The 19,984-nt window shown below is 43.1% G+C and overlaps 1 protein-coding gene across 1 annotated transcript in view; it reads right to left on the minus strand.

The window, feature by feature from the left end:
* Positions 1-5,248: 5,248 nt before the first annotated feature.
* Positions 5,249-19,984, minus strand: part of ADAMTS12 (ADAM metallopeptidase with thrombospondin type 1 motif 12) — a 330,050-nt gene continuing 315,314 nt past the window's right edge. Inside the window, exons 23-24 of the mRNA XM_078444728.2 lie at positions 16,646-16,799; positions 5,249-8,923 (exon numbers count right to left, since the gene is read on the minus strand). Coding sequence (XP_078300854.2) covers positions 8,745-8,923; positions 16,646-16,799 — 333 coding nt within the window. The 3' untranslated portion in view covers positions 5,249-8,744. The remainder of the gene's footprint in view (positions 8,924-16,645; positions 16,800-19,984) is intronic.

Genomic DNA, 19,984 nt, shown 5'->3' on the forward strand with positions numbered 1-19,984 from the left:
AGAAACTCAACTGGGGTGGGATGAGAGGTGAGGGTAGGGTGGGGTGTCCCAGGGACAAGGCCTTAAGCTGCTAGAATCCAGGCTAACATTTGGTCTATTTGGTCAAGTCCCTAAATGTAGAGCTTTGGACAGAGTCATTCATGCAAAGTTTTTGCAGTTCTCAACATCATGGAGCAGAGACGAATTATCTCTCTGTGAGCCTGCGTGCTGAGTCTCTGACCCGCAGAATCTGTGAGCACAATAAAATGATGGTTGTTCTTACACCACTAAATTTGGGGGAAGTTTGGGATGTGGCAATCGTAACTAGAAGATTGCAGCTGGTCCCCTCTGGCAGGAGCGGCCCCCAGCCTTCTGCCCCTGACCAGGGTAAACAAACCAGCTGGATGAAGTGCCCTGGATGGATTGCTCATCCCATCCTCAGAGTCATGGTCTCAGCAGTTGGCTGCCATGGGTTGAAACTGGAAGAATACTGCTGTTTTCCTTGGCATCCTGCCCATGACTGGTTCCAGGATAGTGCAGGGTGATGGGGTGAAGGGTGGAGTGGAAAAAGGAAGTCAGCTGCCACCAAAGCTTTTTTGACTGCCAGGAAAATTGGATTATCAAATAAAGAGCCTTGTGGGTGGGATTGCAGTGAGGAACTGTGTCGCACTGGAGGGACAGAGGGGGATGTCCAGGGGGATTTTGACAGTGGCCAGATTGTAAGGAATCATCATGTCACAGAATATCAGAGCAGATCTGACTTCAAAGAGCACTGAATTCAGCCTTAAACATTTCCACAAAGAACGCTGAGGCAGGAGAGAGAGGCCCAGGGGGGCTGACTGAAGTAGCCCCCACAATTGAGGAAATGCCCTTGAAGTTTCTTATTTTATTTTAAAGACTTATATTTCATACTATCCAATATGTGTTTTACTTTATTTAATAAAATTCATGTATTTTTTTGAGTGAGAGAGAGGGGCAGAGAGGGAGAGAGAATCCCAAGCAGGCTCCATGCTGTCTGCACAGCAGGGCTTGATCCCATGAACCATGAGATCATGACCTGAGCTGAAATCAAGAGTCTGATGCCTAACTGACTGAGCCACCCAGGCACCTCATACATATTTTATTTAAAAGAAAAAATGCTTCTCTTCTCCCAACTTTGCATCAAATTGATAATTCAGAAGATGCATCATGTTTTCCCTGTGGTTTTTAAAAATTATTTTGAGAGAAAGAGAGAGCATGCGAGTAGGAGGAGGGGCAGAGAGAGAGAGAGGGAGAGAGAGAATCCCAAGCAGGCTCCATGCTCTCAGTTTAAAGCCCTACATGGGGCTCAATCTTCTGGACCTTGAGACCACGACCTGAGCTGAAATGAAAAATTGACGCTTAACTGAACCATCCAGGCACCCCTTTCCTGTGGCTTTAACAGCCCTCACACACCCAGACTTGTTTCACAAGTAGAGCTGTCCAGGCAACTGTTTGTTGCACTTGACCAGGTATCCTTTCCATGTCAGGCATGGTGTTGAGAACTGGGGTGTTAATGATAAATGCAAAAATGACTATTGCCGTAAGGGAGCTGATCACACATCAGGAGACAGAAATGTAGGTGAATGCCGAAGACTTGCCCAAAGTCCACAACTTGGTGGTGGTGGAACAGACAGCACCCAGTTCTTCTGCTCCCAGTTTCGTATGTTTGGTTCCCACCACACTGCCTCTCTTTCAAACACTGGGAAGACCTCAGAAAGAGGATGAGTCTCAGACACTAGTAAAGTGGAAACACTGGGCTCCTTAGCTTCAGCCCCTGGATCCTGCATGAAAGGGTGTTTCATGGGGCACATCATGTTCCCAAATACCGCTACTGAAAATTGCTGGAATGTTTCAAGTCCCTGTAATTAATTGTTGATTACTAGCTAAGATGGTTAGTTTAGCTCTCTGTGTTGGTTCTGAATGGATTATCAAGTTCAACTTCCGGAATAATCTTTCATCTCTCAGCTGCTAAAAGACTTTCATGTGTCTTCCCAGATCCTTCACTTGGCATCAACACATTTTTGTTGAACACACACTGTGTGCTAGACAGTGAGCTAGGTTCCAGGAATAGAAATAACAAAAAATATTTTCCCTCCCTTCAAAGGGCTGCATCTAGAGGAGTGGTATGTTGGTAAAAGAATTGTAAGTAGATCCTAGTTAGCCTGGAATTAAGAATATAGTTAGTGATGGTTAAGAGTTTTTCCCTGGATCTGTTCCAACCTGCTCTGAGGGATTTCCAGACCCTGCAAATTCCTCTCTGATAGTTTGGGAGCAACAAGAGAATGTCTCCTGTGGACTAATTCTCTTAATGACTTTCTCCCACAGCTTATTATTTTCCTGTCCTGCCACAACACAGCTGGCTATGGGGATGTTTCCTAGTTGTCATGGCAGCCAAAGAGGATGCTGTGCAGGGATGGTGCCAGAGGCACCACCGTAGGTGGCATTTGGGCAGAGGACCCCACCCCCCACCCCCGGCTGGCTGATGTCTGATGCCCAGCTCCAGGCAGACTGTGCTGCTTCTTTGGGAATCCTTTGATATTATGCTGGTGCCAGGCACCATATGCAGAAGCTGCAGCACTGTCACTGAAGACCTCTAGTCCTGGCAACATCCCACAAAGCTGGTGATGGAGGTGTGCCAGGCTCTTCCACTAAAAAGAAGGGGCCTGGGGTTGTCCAGTGAAGGTGTGGGCAATGCTTGGTTGGGGAGTGGGCGCAGAAGGCAGGATCTCTCTCATTAACTTCTGGTCTTGTTTTTCTACTCTTCCTGACAAGTCTTTTCCTTATGATCTTAAAAAAAATATCTTCATGCCTGGGTGGCTCAGTTAAGTGTCCGAATTTGGCTCAGGTCATGATCTTGAGGTCTGTGAGGTCAAGCCCTGTGTCGGGCTCTGTGTTGACAGCTCAGAGCCTGGAGCCTGCTTCGGATTCTGTGTCTCCCTCTCTCTCTTCCCCTCCCCTAGTCGTGCTCTGTCTTTCTCTCTTAAAAATAAACAGGTGTTAAAATAATTTTTTAATTAAAAAAAATCTATCTTCAATTAGGATTTCTGGAAAAGGGACCATTTTTAGATAATACCTTCTCTGTTCCCCCACCACCACATCTCTTCCCTTCATGCTTTTACCTCTCTCCCATAGAAACAAGAGGACTCAGTGTTGGTAGTGTTGGGATATGCTTCTGGACCTTTATGACACCCTTGTGAAGAGCTCCTCCCAGTACAGGAGCGAATGCTGCCATTGGTGAACATTTAAAGGCCATGGATACTTTTATTAACAGGTTAATGGGTTGAGAGATCCACCTCTCTCTTTCTCTCCCTCTCTAGCCCCCATCCTTCTTGAGCCTGAAACCTGGAGATGTAGAGAAGAATAGGAAAACTCTTTTCCATCTGCATCTACGGTATGCTCTCTAAACCAGCTTTACCCTTAGTAAAAGTGTTAATTTGATCTGATTACATCTGTTCTGTTTGGGTAGAAACCTCAGTTGGAGGAGGTTATTCCAAGTCCCCAAGATATCATTTTTCAATTTTATTTGCTTTTAGTTTACTGCCCCCAGCACTAGGATCAAACACCTGAACCCCCAGGGGCTGATTCAAGACTCTTTTGGAACTATGCTCACAATCCTTTCTCCCCTCCAACATTAAGATGCTTTTTCAAGCTAATGTGCTTTGAATCCTGATAATTTTTTTTTCTTTGAAGGTTTTCTGACTCACCTCATCGGTCCTTTTATGAGTTCTAAATGTTAGGGTGGGCTCAGTTTTACGCAACCCAGAAATGCTTCTACTCACTCCAGGGTGATATTGTTGTAGTACAGCTTTTCAACTTCAAAACTATTCACACTTTGAACCAGACAAATCTTTATTGGTCAGGGGGTTGTCATGTAGAATGTTTAGCAGCATCCTTGGCCTCTACTCACTAGATTCTTATAGCACTTCCTCCCCTCCCAATGTTTCCAGTCATTGTCAAATGTCTCCTAGGGACAAAATCACCCCTGATTAAGAACTAGTGTTCCAGAGGGGAGCCTGGGTGGCTCAGTCAGTTAAGCATCCGGTTTTGGCTCGTCATGATCTCACAGTTCATGAGTTTGAGCCCAGCATCAGGCTCTCTGCTGTCAACAAGGATCCTCTGTCCCCCTCTGTCTGTGCCTCCCCCACTCATGCTTGTGTACTCCCATGCTCTCTCTCTCTCTCTCTCATGGTGAAGGAGGAACAGAAAAGTGCCTCAGTCTTTCTGGCAGGGTTAGTGTAGGCTTCTTTGGTGAAATAGCATTTGAGCTGAGTTTTGTAGGATAAGAGTTACCCAGTGATTACAGAAAGAAAAGTTGTGTTTTTTTTTAAATTTTTTTTAACGTTTATTTATTTTTGAGACAGAGAGAGACAGAGCATGAACAGGGGAGGGGCAGAGAGAGAGGGAGACACAGAATCTGAAACAGGCTCCAGGCTCTGAGCTGTCAGCACAGAGCCTGACGCGGGGCTCGAACTCACGGACCGTGAGATCATGACCTGAGCCGAAGTCGGACACTTAACCGACCGAGCCACCCAGGCGCCCCACAGAAAGAAAAGCTTTTAAGGTACAAACAAGGAGGTGTTCATGGACCTCTGTGATGTCTTCTTGACCAAAAATGATTCCTACTGCTCCTATGCATGCCCTCAAACATCGTAGGCCTACAGATGCTTGGCTCTTGCCAGCCTCATTTTTACTCATTCCATTTGAATAAATTCCATGTCCCTATGTCCAAATTCTACTTTTGCTGGTTACACTTGCTATGCTAGGTACCATTTTGGAAAAAGGATTGGATTTCCAGAGCAAGATCCTCTAGAGGTGGGTTAGTTTCTCTTAAACGTTATGTCAACATGCTGGATAGATTGAGGGAATAGGTTATGCTGTGAACTGCAAGTCTGCATACACTGAGGACCTCTAGCTCTGGCAACATCCCACAAAGCTGGTGATGGAGGTGTGACCTCCATCAGTACTGAACCTGGTACTGAGGAGAATTTTAGGCATCACTTTGGGTCATCATATGGTGGATTGTGTCAGCTGCATCAACATTCACAAGAAGGGACGTATGTTCTACGTCACCGGGGAGGTGACTCATCTGATGACATAATGATCTAGGGGTGGAGTAGGAAGAAATTTGCAAAGGAGTGTGGGAGGAAGAAGTTGACAGCATCCTCCTCCAGTTGTTAAATTCCAGGGTAATACTGGTGGGTGGTGGGACTCTCACGGCAGGAGTAAATGTATCACATGGAAACATCAATGAGTTTAGCGATTTTATTAATGCTACATGATAGCAGGCTATGATTACACTCTGGCTTTAAATACTGAGGTACCCACCAAGGTACCCCTAAAGGAGGCTGGGCCTGGCAAAACAGCATAGCATAGAGATGCAGGGAGAGCACATGGGTTGGGCCATATACATCATACAACCACTGTGGAGGACAGTCATGGGTAGAACTGTGCTTTGCCAATGATTTTTTTAATGACATAACTTAAAATAATGCTAACACTAACAATATTTGAATTTTCAATACAACAAAATAGGAGTAGCATCAAATATGTTGGCTAAGTTGTAGCACCAGGCAGTTCACGTCATGTGGTCTCTCCCCTGAGAGTGAATCACTGTGCACCGAGCAGCAAATACACTGTCCCAGGACTTCATCTTAAAGTCAGAGGGAGAAGAGCTAAGATTGGCAGTCTCTGGGGTAGCAGGGTGTAGATTTAGAATTTGAAGGATTTCAGCCAATTGATTGGGAAATTATAGCCTGAAACAGCATAAATCTCTCACATTGGTTTCAGAAACTTGATGAAGTAAACATTCATTAAATATCTGAAAGCACCGCATTGGGATGACTGCACCAGGAAAACCCATTGTAAAACAAGTCATTTCCATGAAGAGGCAATTGTTTGTATCCACAAAATTATTTCTTTTTTTGAAAAGTCTTCGCTGGTCTCTTGGAATATTTTCTCTTGGTGTGTTAAACTATGTTTCAATGTTCAAGAATTCAATTCACCCACAACCTTCCAGAGAACAGTGAACTCTATCACTATGAAAGACAATGGAAATAAACCAAACTGGGTTTGAGAACCTCACTGTATTTAAGCACCAGACCCTGCGGTGGCCCCTCTGGCTCATGGCAGATGTGTATACAGCATGTCTTGCCACACTTCTCACTTGCCTGTTCAAGGTGGGAAGAAAGGAGGACATGCATTCAATAAATCAACAATGCTGTTTGATGTTGTCCCCTGTGAACATCCAAGGAATGGTGAAGGTACCATCTAGGTTCTCGTCTTTAGAGCCTTCCTGTTAAATCTGAGGCCTCTTTATGACTGCAAGCAGGGGGACCTGTCAAAACCCTGATGATCCAAAGCTGAGTGACTGTCAAGGTAACAACTGTGTCAGATGACTCTATCCTGGAGTACAGACTGACAGATGCCACACAACTATCTCACGACACAGCCTCCATACAGGCAGTGAACGTCTGTGATACATGATTAGGGGCTCATTTCCTGCCTTTAAGAAACTGGAGAAAGGCCTAGAATGGAATATCTGGCCAGACCCTCCCCACATGTCTATCATCTTCTCTGCCATGTGGGTCATAAATAACATGGTCCATTTCGTGTATTGAGAAATCTGGCCTAGTTGAGTTTGCTGAGGTCAGTAGGAATCCAGGTTTGTTCCTGAGTTCTGGAAGACTGGTCATACCCGGGTCTCTGATGGCATGCATAAACTGATGCTAGATAGTACAGTACCGGGTGAAGTTAAATCAACCCAGCTTGCTAAATTCGGCCCCCTGAAAGCCTACACTACACTTTGGGGACGGTCTCTGCAAACGGCCTCATTAGAAAAAATCGGGTTCTCCTCCACTCCTGTCACTAACCATTTAAACCTCTTCTCTCTAAAACGTATTTCACCAATGATTGTCATCTACCAGCAGTGTTTGAATTCAAAGAGAGAAAACACAAGGCCGTTATTATTGAGAAATAACCTCCCTGGCTTTAGGTAAATGTTTCTGCTTTCCTCCTGTTTCTGCTCCTTCTTAAATTTCATCCCAACCCCAGTGTTCTATTTTCCACAGGAATTTATCAGAATAATAGACATTAATGGCTTGAAAGAAAATGAAAAAGCACATAATATAAAAATTTTAAGCTTCTAGTATCCAAGCAATAGAACTGGCATTGGCCAGCAACACCATCACACATTCAATAGATGTATATGGACTCGCCCACCTGTACATCTATCTATATGTTTATATTAGTTCTGCCACCATCTAGATATTAGCACCATTATTCAATAGCACCATTCTGCTGAACAGATAGGTAATCCACCAGAGCTATGGGACACTACACTACCTGTGCATGAGTCTGGAATGTGCTACCCATTACCTGAAGTCCACATCCCTGCTTCCCGCTCTGTCAAGAACTGGTTCTGAGGGCTGCTTCCCTTTGAGGCCCTCCCTACCCACCCACCCAGGAAACTTGCCTTGTATTTGAGACCACAGCCTCCTGATTGGTGGTGAGAATGTCCAGAATAAACATTCCAACATTCATTTCACTTTTTGGGTCTCTCCTGACTTGCCTGTTCCATCCCAGGAAACAGACCTTAAACCTAACTACTGGGTGTACTGGGAAGTAGATCATCTTAACCTCACTTTTGAGTTTTGTTTTTTTTTTTTTTTTCAAGACTAGAGGTGCGTTCCAAGTTCTTGTACTTAATACAGTTTACCTGGTTCTTTGAAATATTTTAATCTTGAGCACCATTTTCTGTCCTGGGGGTAGGCAGGGGTGCGTTGCAGCCACAGACCTGTCTAGAGTAGCTGTTGTGTGTAAACCCCCAGCAGTGGAAACACAGCTGGACCTGAATTGATGACTCAGGCAGGGAAAGTGCTAGAGAGGAAACGCCAGACAGGAAGACTCATCTATTCTTCTGCAAAGGAAATGTATTTGCCAGGAAAGGGGGAAGAATAAAGACCCATGTTTCTTTTCTTATACTAGCAAGAATTTGATTTCTGCTCGTTTGCTTTTTAAGAGTTTTCATAGAAATTATCCTTGAGTCAGAAATGTCTTCTGTATAATGAAGCTAAATCTTTTACCTTTACAAATCTTATAGTTTCTGCCCATTTTCTCTTCTTCTTATATCTCCAGGCATGCAAGGGAGTCTAAACAGTCCAGATATGGAGTCTACAGTGATGTAGACGGAGTGATATAGCCAGCACTTTCTCTCCCTGACTCCAGTGAGTACTGGCTGAAAAAAGTGGTCCTCTGCCTGGGTGAAGTAAAGGAATGTTCCTGAAAGCTCTCTCCCATGACATATTCAACAACAGCTTCCCCAAGCAGGAAGGAAAAAAAGGATGGTTTCACCTAAGGAAATTAACAAGATTATTTGTTACCTGGATACATCTGGTTCTGTTTCTTGATACTCCTGAGGTAGTCTGGGAAAATCCTGGTGTCTTTGTTTTTATTTTTAAGGAGGGGAAAGACATCATGTCACTGACTTAGCTAATCTGGCACCTTTCCTGGGAGCCAATCCCAGGAGATGCCTGACTCTCCTGGATATCTCACCTGCCTGTCAGGGAACAGCAAGCTATCACAGTCCCACGCCTTTTGCAGGGATGTTTTGTGGCTAAAAAACACAGTGGATTTTGTTTTGAGCCGAAGTTGGGCCTGAAAAACCTCAGTGCAGTGGTCCCCGGGTCTAGAAAGTATACCATCAGCAGGTTGCTGCAGTCTGTGGTGGAGGGTGGCTTCCTTCTGGACTAGAATGCTTCGGGGTTTTTGAGCGACTGTGGCTTTCTTGGCCTTTGGGTGCGGACGATGTGCGTCTGGGGACATGAAAGGCAGCACTGAGCCCTCACAGTGGGCACAGAACATTTCTTCATGGTTTTTAGTGTTTGGCAGAAACTGGCTGATAACTTGTCCTTGGTGCAAAGTAAATCTGTGGAAGGAGAGAAAAATAAGAAAAAGCAAAGATTATCCTTTGTAAGTGAATGAACACAACTTCTATTAATGGAAGATGTTATGCATCTACCAAGAAAGGTTTCATAATAATTCATAATAGCTGACATCCACAGAACACTGTTTATGTATCAGACACTCTGCAAAGTATTTGTGTTAAACTGAACTATCAGCCACAATTCTTCACTCCTGCGTAGCAGTGTCATATACATTCCCACCCTTGCCGTGGCTGCCTGGTGGGTGTGAATACTTCTCCATTGCTTAACTTTGGGTTTAGCCCTATGACTTGCTTTGGACAATGTGACCTAAGTGCGCATTCCCTGCAGGGCTTTGGGGGGTGCAGGAGGAGGAGCCTGCCCTGATGAACTTCTGCTATCACTGTGAGAAGGACATGGTTCATGCACCTAGTGGACCAAGGAGGATGAAAGATACATGGAACAAACCTAGACCGGACCTACAGCTTGCAGCCAAGACCAGCCAACCACAAGCTAGATCATCTGACCCTCCACTGATCTGTAGATGCTGAGCAAAATACACATGATTGTAGTCCCCAAGTTTAGAGATGTTTTGCTCTGCAGTATTGTTTTGCAACAGTTGAATGCAATGTTTCACATGCATTGCCTCATTTAATCATCCCAGCAGTACTGTCGGGTAAAAATGACTCTTTCCATTACACAAATGAAGATGGTAAAGCCTACAGGAGTTAAAAACCTGCACAATGTTCCCTGGCTAGTAAGTGGCACAGCCAGATCTAAACAGAGACAGTTTTGACCCCAGAGCTTATGCTCTTATCAGTCATATTACTCAGAGCACCAAGCAATCACCCAGCTAGCCAACTAACCAATGTGTTCTGAGCATAGCTCAGCACAGCAAAGGATACAGGTATACAGAATGTGGTCGCTGCCCTCCAGAAATGTACCTGGTAGATGAAGCCATAAGACATACACAAATAATTCCCCTGGATTCTAATCCTTGTTCTACTCTAACAGCTCTAGGTAATTAAGTTTCTCAATTTTTTTTTTCCTTTGGCCCTGCTCTCCTCATCCATGAAGCGGGGAATTTCTCAGCGACCATCAACACCACACACATTCTAGGAGCAGTATTCAGACTGGACTGGTCCATGCAGTCCTGGGCTGGAAGAAATTCAGTGAGGCCCCAAATAGCAGATTTTTCTTCTACAAAGTGAAATTGTTTCAAACTTTGCATGGGTGCCTCTCAGAGCTCTGGCTGCTTTTCCTTCTTCTTTCCAGAAGAGATTCGAATCATCTTGAAGAAAAACATTTTCACAAAGAGGCTGTTGTCCTTTGTAAATAGGACTGTCAGTAGAAATAAAAATTGAGGTAACATTGTCTTTACCCAAAATCTGTGACAGTATGTTTTCCTCTTTATACTGTGTTTCACCTTCAGGTCATGAAGGCAAAAAATGCTTTGTATCTCCTCATAACTCATCATTCCCTTGAATGCACCTTGTGTTTTTTTTCTTCTTGTGAAGAAATAAATGTCTTCTATTCGCTGTCAGAATCCTATTTTGTTTGCAAGTTTTAACAGCACTTGGGAATAGGCAACACACAATGTGCCTAGATCCCCCCAAAATCTTCACTGTTGATTCTTTTCTTCTTCAGGCCCCTTCCCTAAGCCCATTATAAAATTCCACAGGAAACTTTCTTAGGTGCGTTCACGTTTCAGGAAAGGCACACATTTCAGCCAGGGATTCCTACTGTGGAATAGGAATTGGAGGTCCTCGTCTCCCTCATCTCTGCTAGAGCGGCCAGTATTCTCCTTGAGGGCTGGCCCTCCATCATGTGGACAGCTGTTCAGAATGAGACAAAGATTCCTCTCTAGGCTGCTGGCTTTGGAACAGGGCCAGCATGGAAGCCTGGGTGTCCCAGGTCTGCTCCAATTTCTCAGTCAGTATCTCCTAAAGCCCTTGTGGACGGTGGATGGAAGAGGTGCATCTGGTGTAGCTCTCGGCCCCACGTTCTCCCTGCCACGGAAATGTGAGCACTGAGGTCACCTCGGGAAAGGAAGAAGACAGAGGAAGTGCGAAGGCTCAGCTTGCGTCCCCTTTCTCCACAAAGCCTCTTTTGGCCATGCTGCCCCACGTGGATCCCTTCTGTCTCAGTCTCCAAACTTGTATTACTATTGCAATATTTGCTCCAACGTGCTACTACATTCCATCTTGAACTCTTCTATAGTGATGTGAGTCTTTTTTGTGAGGGCTAAAGTGTGACCTCTCAAGCATGTCTACCATTATAGAACAGGCTTCCTAGAGGCTCCCAAATCCCTTAACCTATTGTGGGCTGAATTGCGTCCTCCGAAGTTTTAGTGTCTCCCAAAGTTGGAGTCCTAACCATTGGTACGTGTGAATGTGACTTTGTGTGGAAATATTTCTTTGACGATGTAATAATGACATATATGAAGATGAGGTCACATCAGAATAGGGTAGACCCTTAATGACTGGTGTCCTTAGAAGAAGAGGAGACAGGTACACATAGTGAAGAGAAAACCACATGAAGACACTGACATCAGAGGGAATTGGCCATGTGATGATGGGGGCAGAGACTGAAGTTATGCAGCTACAAGCCAAGGAAAGCCAGGGATTGCCAGCAACCACCAGAAGCTTAGACAGAGAGCATGGCCCTGTTAAGACTTTGATTTTGAACATCTGGCCTCCAGAACTGTGAGAATACATTTCTGTTGTTTTAAGCTATTTAGCTCCTGGTAGTCTTTTATGGTAGCCCTAGGAAAGTAATACACCCCCCCCCCCTCCTATGACAATAATAATAACAGAAATACAATTTATTAAGCACTTACCAGATTACCAGACAATATACTTCACATATACTGCCTTATTTGAGGCACGTAGAAATTTACTTGTAGGTATAGCTATTCTTCTTTTAAAAACAGAAGCTTCCAGAGAGGCTTGGTAACTAGCCCAACATTGCATAGCTGGTATGTAGATGGTGGCTGGAATTTGAATGTTGTTTCATTACTTCTAAAACTCGGACACCGAGGGAATGAATCTCTTGTACTGGTGATAGGGGAGGAGGAGGACACATGGACAGATCTTCCTTGAAAAGAACATCCTCATTTGCTCACACGGGGCCCCCTGTTGTCAGGTTAGGTCACCTATGTGACTGACAGAGGCTCAACCATGCCTGGTGTTCTTGCCTGATCTTGGGAATCATGAGATCACAAAGTCTGCTTTTCAATGGTCTTCAGAACACTGGGAGCATGCTGGATCCTGGGGTGCTCCTGTTTGAGAGTGGGGAACTTGAAAGACGAGTGGAGGATAGAGGTGGCCTATATTGGGAGTGTGTTCCAGGCCTGTGTTTAGCAGCTCATTTAGATAATGACCATGAGCCCAACATCATGGCACGGCTTAACTGCACAGTTCTCTTTATTATAATAAAACAATGAAGGCTTGTTGTATTCATCAGCAAACTGGATCCTGGCCGAAGCACACACAATGCTTATAATTAGGGGCGGCTTGGAGAGGAGATCTCAATTTGCCTCTGCCTGTTCAAAAGAAACCACGCTTGGAAATTTAAAGGGACACGTATAAGCTTGTTTCTTTGTTGTCAGCTGTGTCTAGGTTGAAAGGATAATATTTTTCCCATAGAAGAAAGTTTAAAACGATTTCAGTATTGCTGACAAATTCAGTTTCTGTCAGAGTTTGGGTTCCTTGAGGCCAGGGGCTGTATTGTACTCATTTCTGTCCCCTCAGTTTTTAGCATTTGTCTGAGACATATGTTGTGATCAGTAATACTTGCTGAATAAATGAAAACACAAAATTCTATTCATCTGGAAGAATATTCTTGAGTAGAAAGTTTGCTGATTCAAATGTTCATTTGTAGCAACTCTGGGTCCAAGTACTGTCTTCATTACTTTCCTTATTCTTTTTCTTGCCTTCTCTACCCCTCATTCCCTCATTAAAAAACAACCCAGGAATGGTGCACATAAGAGCTTTGCTTTTGTTTTATAATCATTATGAATATAATGCCTAGAATATACTTGATAGTACATATTTCTGGATAAATTTTTAAAAATTTGTTAAATCTTTAATTTTTTTTTTTATCTTCTAGATATTTAGAAAGGGTTTAATAGTCTCTACTATGGAAATGGTAGTTCTGATTTAGAATTTAAATCATTAACAATTTTGATGGCATCTAAAGGAAGTAAAATGGCCTGGAGGAAAGCAAACCTTATGTGGAATTCATACCTGATTCTACAGGATGGACACAGGGTGTATGTTTATTGTGATGGCTGGCTGACTGACAAGAATCCAGGCACCGAATGACTTATTTTCAAAGCATTTTAGAAGGCTCAGGGGTCAGGGTTGGTGGTAGATTCTTTAAATCAAGGAATTTCTTGAAGCTGCTCTTCATGTTGTTTCTGTATGAGTAAGCATGGCTCTGCCTTCAGGAGAAGCTAGTAATTATCTTTTGTTGCCCTGATAATTGTTGAGGTGAGTGGAATTCATTGCTATTTGCATCCACTGACACCCAACTATTAGTCACCATCTTCTCAGTGTGAGATTTCAAGATAAAAATACCATGTATGCATTTCACCTAGTTTTGATTATTGAAGATGGCGTTGTCCAGTGATAAGACAGTTAAAGACTATCTACATAGAGTTTAAAAATAACAGCCCACAACACTGAGCATGGTCAATCAAGCCTTTTTGCTGTTTCAATTATATAAAAATCAACACAATACAGACAGATACTATATCGCCTTAACATTTGAAAAACACGGTACCATAGAAGGTGATGAGATGACACAAAGGGAAGAGGGTCTCAAATTGGCTCCTTGATCTAGAACAGGGTGCTTCTCAAACTTTAATGTACATCCAAATCACCTGGGGATCTTGTTTAAGTGCAGATTCTGATTTAAATGCAGTAGATCTGAGGTGAGGCCTGAGACCCTGCATTTCTAACAAGCTCCCAGGTGATGCTGAGGCAGCCAGTCCAGGGACCAATAACACCTCTGAAAATGAGCGTTAGGTAGTAGCTTCTTTCGGAGTTTCAAATAAAGTCAATGATAGCCACCCCCAAATGCAAGTTAGTCAGAAAGAAGTTGCGCATGACAATCACATCTAAAGCATTTTCTCCCTCAGTGTATTACATTCAGAATTTCCAGCTCAGATCTCCCTCTTGGCTCTGCATCTGTGTAGAAAACCAATCACAGGACACTCCTACCCAAATGATTCATAGTCACCTCAACAAACATGTCCTAAACAGAACTCATTTCCTTTCCTCATTCTCAAACCCACTCCTGGGGGGGCCTGTCTCAGTGAATGGCAGCCTCCTCTACTCAGCTGCCCAGGTTGGAAATCTGGGCTTATCTTCCCTGTTATTCCCCCAGGAACAGAGACTTGCCAAATCTTCCTGTCAAGTAGTTCCTGAATCCACTTACTTCTCCCTACCTGCACACCACCCTAGTTCATGCCACATACGTCTATGGCTTGGGGGACAGCTGCAGTCTCCTGAATGGTCTTATCTTCCACATGGCAGCTGGCATGACTTTCTCATCTCCATGTCCCTGCTTGGAATACTTCAATGCTCCTTCTGCTCTAGGATAAAGTCCACACTCATCCGCATGCATCGCAAGCTCCAGCTTTGCTTTCTACAGTTCCTAACTTCCCATGACCTTCATACTTGAGTTAGACTCCTGTGCCATGACATTGTATTCTTCCTGGTTACTGCAGAAACAGAAAGCCCCTCAGGAGCCTCTTGCGTGACCTGTCTACACATCGTTCACTTCCTCTACAGGTCTTCCCTGCTCTCCCCAGGTCCCAGTCCATGCCCTTTCCAAGAACTCCTGCAACATTCTTACCTCCCTTATCAGGGTCACTGGGTTGCAGCTTTGTTCCTTGTTTGACATTATGTTTAGCATGGAGTCAGTCAGGGCCCAACAAATATTTGCTGAATACCTGCATGATTTGTAAACACGCAACCTCTAAGGAAAATCTCAGGGTATGAATTCTAATGGCAGTCTCCATTGAATGCCAGTCCCCTCAGTACTTGGAAGGAGGCAAGGAACAGATGAACAGAACACAGGCTCCACTACCACTAATCTCTAACAATCTTTAGAAAAATACCACCACTGTGTCTGACCCACATGCTGGTTTTTCACTTAGCTAATGACGTCTAATAGTCAGTTCTATAAATAGGGACAGAGTAAATTCAGTCTGACCATCTAAATCACAATTTCAGGACTACATCTACAGGAGGTACCCTCCGCTTTGTAATGGATGTAAGTAGACTATCAAAAAATCCTCTCTTTGCCTGAAAATCTCCTCCCTAGGTTTTTAACTTAATTTTAAAATCTCACATATTAATGAAGCCTCAAATACCAATGAAACGGACATTAGAGTTCATGCTTATGCTTGAAGCCATTCATTCATAAGTGGATAGAAGAAAGCGTAGTCTATTGAAATGAAGTAAGTTGCCCAAGGGAGGTAACTGAACTGGTTTGTTGATGGAATTTTTTCTCTTTTTGAAGGCACTTAATACCTGCTGTTTAAAATCTTCACAACAACTTCAGAAAGCTTGTATTATTATTCTCTTTATATCCAAAAGGAAACAGACTCAGAGTGTTAAATAATTTGCCAAGGTCACAGGTAGAAAGAGGCTGCTACTGGATGCAAACCCATTGCTGTCTGATTCCAAAGCTGGATTCTTTTCACCCCCGAGGAAGTGACGCATGTGAGGAGACGACCTGGCTTGGTGCTCTGGCTCTGAAGTCAGCCCACTGGGTCTTCATGAACGGGCCACTTAACCTTGCCAGGCTGCAGCTCAATGGACTTAAATGACGAAGGTGACCATACGTTATTCAGATCAGGATGCTTTCAGAAAGTGGAAGTTGAATGTAGCAGGTAACAGTGATCTTCCTCTGTTCAGGTGTCCCTCCTAATGTTTTTTGGTCCATTTTCATGTGTCACCCCAACCCCCTACGCTGCTAAGTCCCAGCATCCCTGTTCTGTAGCCTCTAATACCCAGTGATTCTTGCTCTTTTGGAGGACTGCTCACAGACCCTCCTGGAGTTGCTTTGTCTCTCCACGTAGAGAGCTTTTAAGACCTGCGAATTCACTTTCCCCAGTGTAGCCATTGGCCAATGTGAAGAGTGTGGGAGTGTGAAAGTCCAGCTCACAGGCCTCAGGAACAGACAGATCTGACACATAGCTTATACCCTAGAGCTTCCCTGTGGGACCAGTCTGAAACAGCAGCCTGGCTGTGCTTTTGCCCTCTTTTGTCTTGCTTCTCCTATTCCCTTAATGGTTTTCCTCGGGAGCACTTCCTAAATGAATCCCTTGCACACAAATTTGTACCTCAGAGCTGTTTCTGTGGAACCTGACCTAAGCCAGTGGTGCTGGATTGATAGAGACAGCCGTTCACCACTTGACTGGTTTCCTGAGAAAGGCTGGAGCATCTCTCAGAAATTTCTGAAAAAACAGAAGTGATTCTCATCTGTGTGGGATGACATCAGTGTGAACGTGCTTTGAGACGGGAAAATGAAAGAGATAATCCCTCAAGGATCACCAGATCAACAGACAGCTTGCTCTGAGTGGAGCTGGCTGGCCTCTTCAGCATTAAGATTCTTCGCTCAATAAAGGGGACTAAAATTATCCACAACCAATTCATACAGGACACCTTATTGATGAAATGTTCTCTCCCCCCTGGGCAAAGGCGTTCACCCACCAGCACTCTTCTTGCAGGCCTGCAGGCTGCACTTCTGGACTTCTGGAGGTCTGGCTTCGTGATCACACACGCATCGGTCTTCAGTTGTGTTGTCTTCTGAGGAGACACAATGCACAGTCCTCTTCTGAAAGCCCCCTCCACAGGAAGCAGTGCACTGAAAAAGAGGGGTGCACAGAGAGTCACGGTTCTTCCCTGGGACCACCAGGGGGACTCTAGCAGAGCACCTCTAGCCCCACCATACTCAAGGAGGGGACAGTCTCGATTATCAGAAATCGTTCTGAAGGAGTCAGAGAATAAGGCACTACAAATTTGGAGATGTGAATTTAGGCAGAGTCTATACTACTGACTGTGTGGATTGAATTTAACTTAATTGACTGTTGGGTTCTCTGAGGAATGTGGACAAAGTTTGAAATACAAGCAAAATAGAAAAAGATTTCATTTCTAAGCCCTGGTGCCTCAGAAATCCAGTTTCTCTGAACTAGATTTGACTTGGGGCTGGGAATCAGACATGAAGAAAGAGAAGTAGGAGAGGAAACCATGAAAGAATGGAGAGAGAATCTGGAATGGGTCCAGCTGGACCATGTATGGCCTCAAGCCACTCACAAGATTTTATCGCAGTGTCATCCAGTGGCTGCCTGGAAGCAGAAAAAATTTTTTATTTTGTCTATATATTATGAAAATATATAATATAAATGTATGTAATATATTAAAATATAATATATAAAATATTCATATTATATATATTAAAATATATATATAATATATACTATAATATAATATATTATACACACACACACACACATACACAACATAAAATTCATGATTTTAACCATTTTTAAGTATACAATCCAGTGCCCTAAGTGTATTCTCATGGTTGTGCAATCATCACTTCTATCCATCTCTAGAACTTTTTTGTATTTCCAAATTGAAACTCTGTACTCATTAAATAAGAGTTCCCCATCTTCCACCCCCACCACTAGCCCCTGGCAACCACCAATCTATTTTTCATCTTTATGAATTTGACTACTGTATGTACCTCATATAAGTAGAGTTGTCCCTGGATTACTTCAGTTAGCATAATGTCTTCAAGTTTCCTCTGCAATATAGCATGTACCAGAATTTCTTTTAAGGTGGAATAATATTCCACTGTATGTATATACCACATTTTGTTTATCCATTCATCTGTGGATGGACACTTGGGTGCTTCCGCATTTTGGCTATTGTGGACCACAGATACTCTAATGACTAACATTCCATTTCAACATTTTCTTTCTTATATAATTAAACTTCCCAGAAGGCAGAAACCAGAAATAACTACTGAGCTGATCTTGAGTAAATAAAAGTGTGCAACAGAAGACAACAGGAAGAACAAGGGCAGTTAATCAAGCCAGAATTTGATCAAGAGTCCTGGGCCAGGATTCTGGAGATGGGCTTTTCCACTCACTGCATATTGTTCTGGATCAATCACTCAACCACTCTCTTTCTTCCTCTGTAAAATAAAGTTGTTACATAAAGAACAAATGACTTCCTTTCCTACTTTCTGCTCTAAGGGTCTGATGGAACAAGGCTGGGCTGGTCCAGGGTGCTGAAGTCCTGCTGGCCCTCTTGTCCAGGGCAGATAAAGATGGAAGAACTAACTCCAAGCCAAGCACAAAAGTGAGCAGAGAGGTCACTATCCATGCATTAATTAGTCAATTAAAATGACTTATGATAAAGAAGATGCATGAATTTGTGTTGTACTTAATTGGAGGATTAAGCAGGAAGCATGGTTACTGATTTGGGTTTTGTTAATTGTGGTAATGCGGTCAGTTTGGGGTTTTAGAGAGAAGGTACACCTCTTTTAATGCTGAGTTCCACTTCTTTGGAACCATTGATAATAAGGAATCTTTGTGTAGAACTGAGAACTCCAAAATAAGGATGTGGCTTAGCTCCCAGCTAAGGCTACTGAGTAACTGAATTGACCATACCCTAAGGTGAACTGCACACTAGTCTCATTCAGTCCTGGATGCCTTATCCAATCAGAGCCCAAGGGTTCTCTTCAGCTTAAGCTGGCCTGTTTGGAAATGTTGACTCCCAGGGCTTAGCAGATGATCAGCAAAGACTCACTCTGTGTGAAGCTATAAAACTCTTTTGTTGCTACCACTCAACCAACATAGATGGATTGGAGAAATATGAAAAGGAGGAACCATTAGTTGTTTCAAAACTAATGCAAGCACCTTCACTGAATAGTTTTCTTACACTTACTACTAATATATGGTAGGCACAGTTCTAAGTGCACAGGAAATATCCTTTAGTTCAGTCCTGGTAGCAACCATGTAAAGTAAGATTTTTTTTTTTTTTTTTTTTTTTTGGCTTTTGCTAACATAGAAACAGGTCCACCTCTCTTCTGACTTTCCTTTCTCTTACAGAATTTAATGGGCATGGAGACTCACGTTCTTCAGATTTGGAAATTTTTCTTGTATTAATTCTTTGATTGCCTCATTTCTATTCCATCTCTATTCTCTCTTTCTGAAATCCTATTTCAATATCATACCTCCCGGTCTGATCCTCTAATTTTCTCATCTTTTATTTTTTTTTTATTGCATTTTCTTTTTGTATTTTCTTGAGAGATTTCTTCACATTATTTCCCCAACCCTTCTACTTACTTTTTTACCTTTCTATTATAAAAATACTTAAGATCTCTTTATATTCTCTGAGTATTCCTTTTATATAGCTGCAATAGGAAGCTAGGTCATGGGTGTAGTCTCCTATTTCTCTGAAGAAATTAATTATAGTTTTTTGGGGGGAAGTTTGATGTTATTTTCAAGGTCTCTGTTCCTTGGAGTTTCTTTTGTTCCGTTTGTTATTTTGTCCTTGGTGTAATAGATTTTCTTAAATGTCCAGTAATCCTAGCCTATCTACTTAAGATGAGGTAACTATGAGCTGACTGGAAGTTCTATGGATGGCAGTTATTGTGAAGTGGTTTTATATAAGGTGATCAGGAGGAGATCTATTATATGAATTTTTTTTTTCTCTTGAGGCCAACCCGGTCCCTTGTCTTTGTGGAGCTCTGTTAGGGAAAGGAGGACACAATTTACTGAGTGTATTTTCACGTAACCATTGGTGAGATGAGCTCTTTTGTTCCCACCAACTGTGACTGATTCCAAGGTCTCTCTTGGTTTACTTCTCCAGCAAGAAGACCTCCAGGCTATGGTCAGGAAGTAGGAAAGCTCTAAAGATCCAACTGTCTCTCTTACAAACTTTCAACCAACTCTCCATTTTCCCCTACCTTCACTGCTGCCTCAGAAGCTGCCTGGAAAATTTCTGTGCTATAGACAGTTTTTAGCTTTCTCTGGCATG

This window comes from Panthera onca, chromosome A1 (assembly GCF_046562875.1).
Source record: "Panthera onca isolate mPanOnc1 chromosome A1, mPanOnc1 haplotype 2, whole genome shotgun sequence".
Taxonomy (NCBI): domain Eukaryota; kingdom Metazoa; phylum Chordata; class Mammalia; order Carnivora; family Felidae; genus Panthera; species Panthera onca.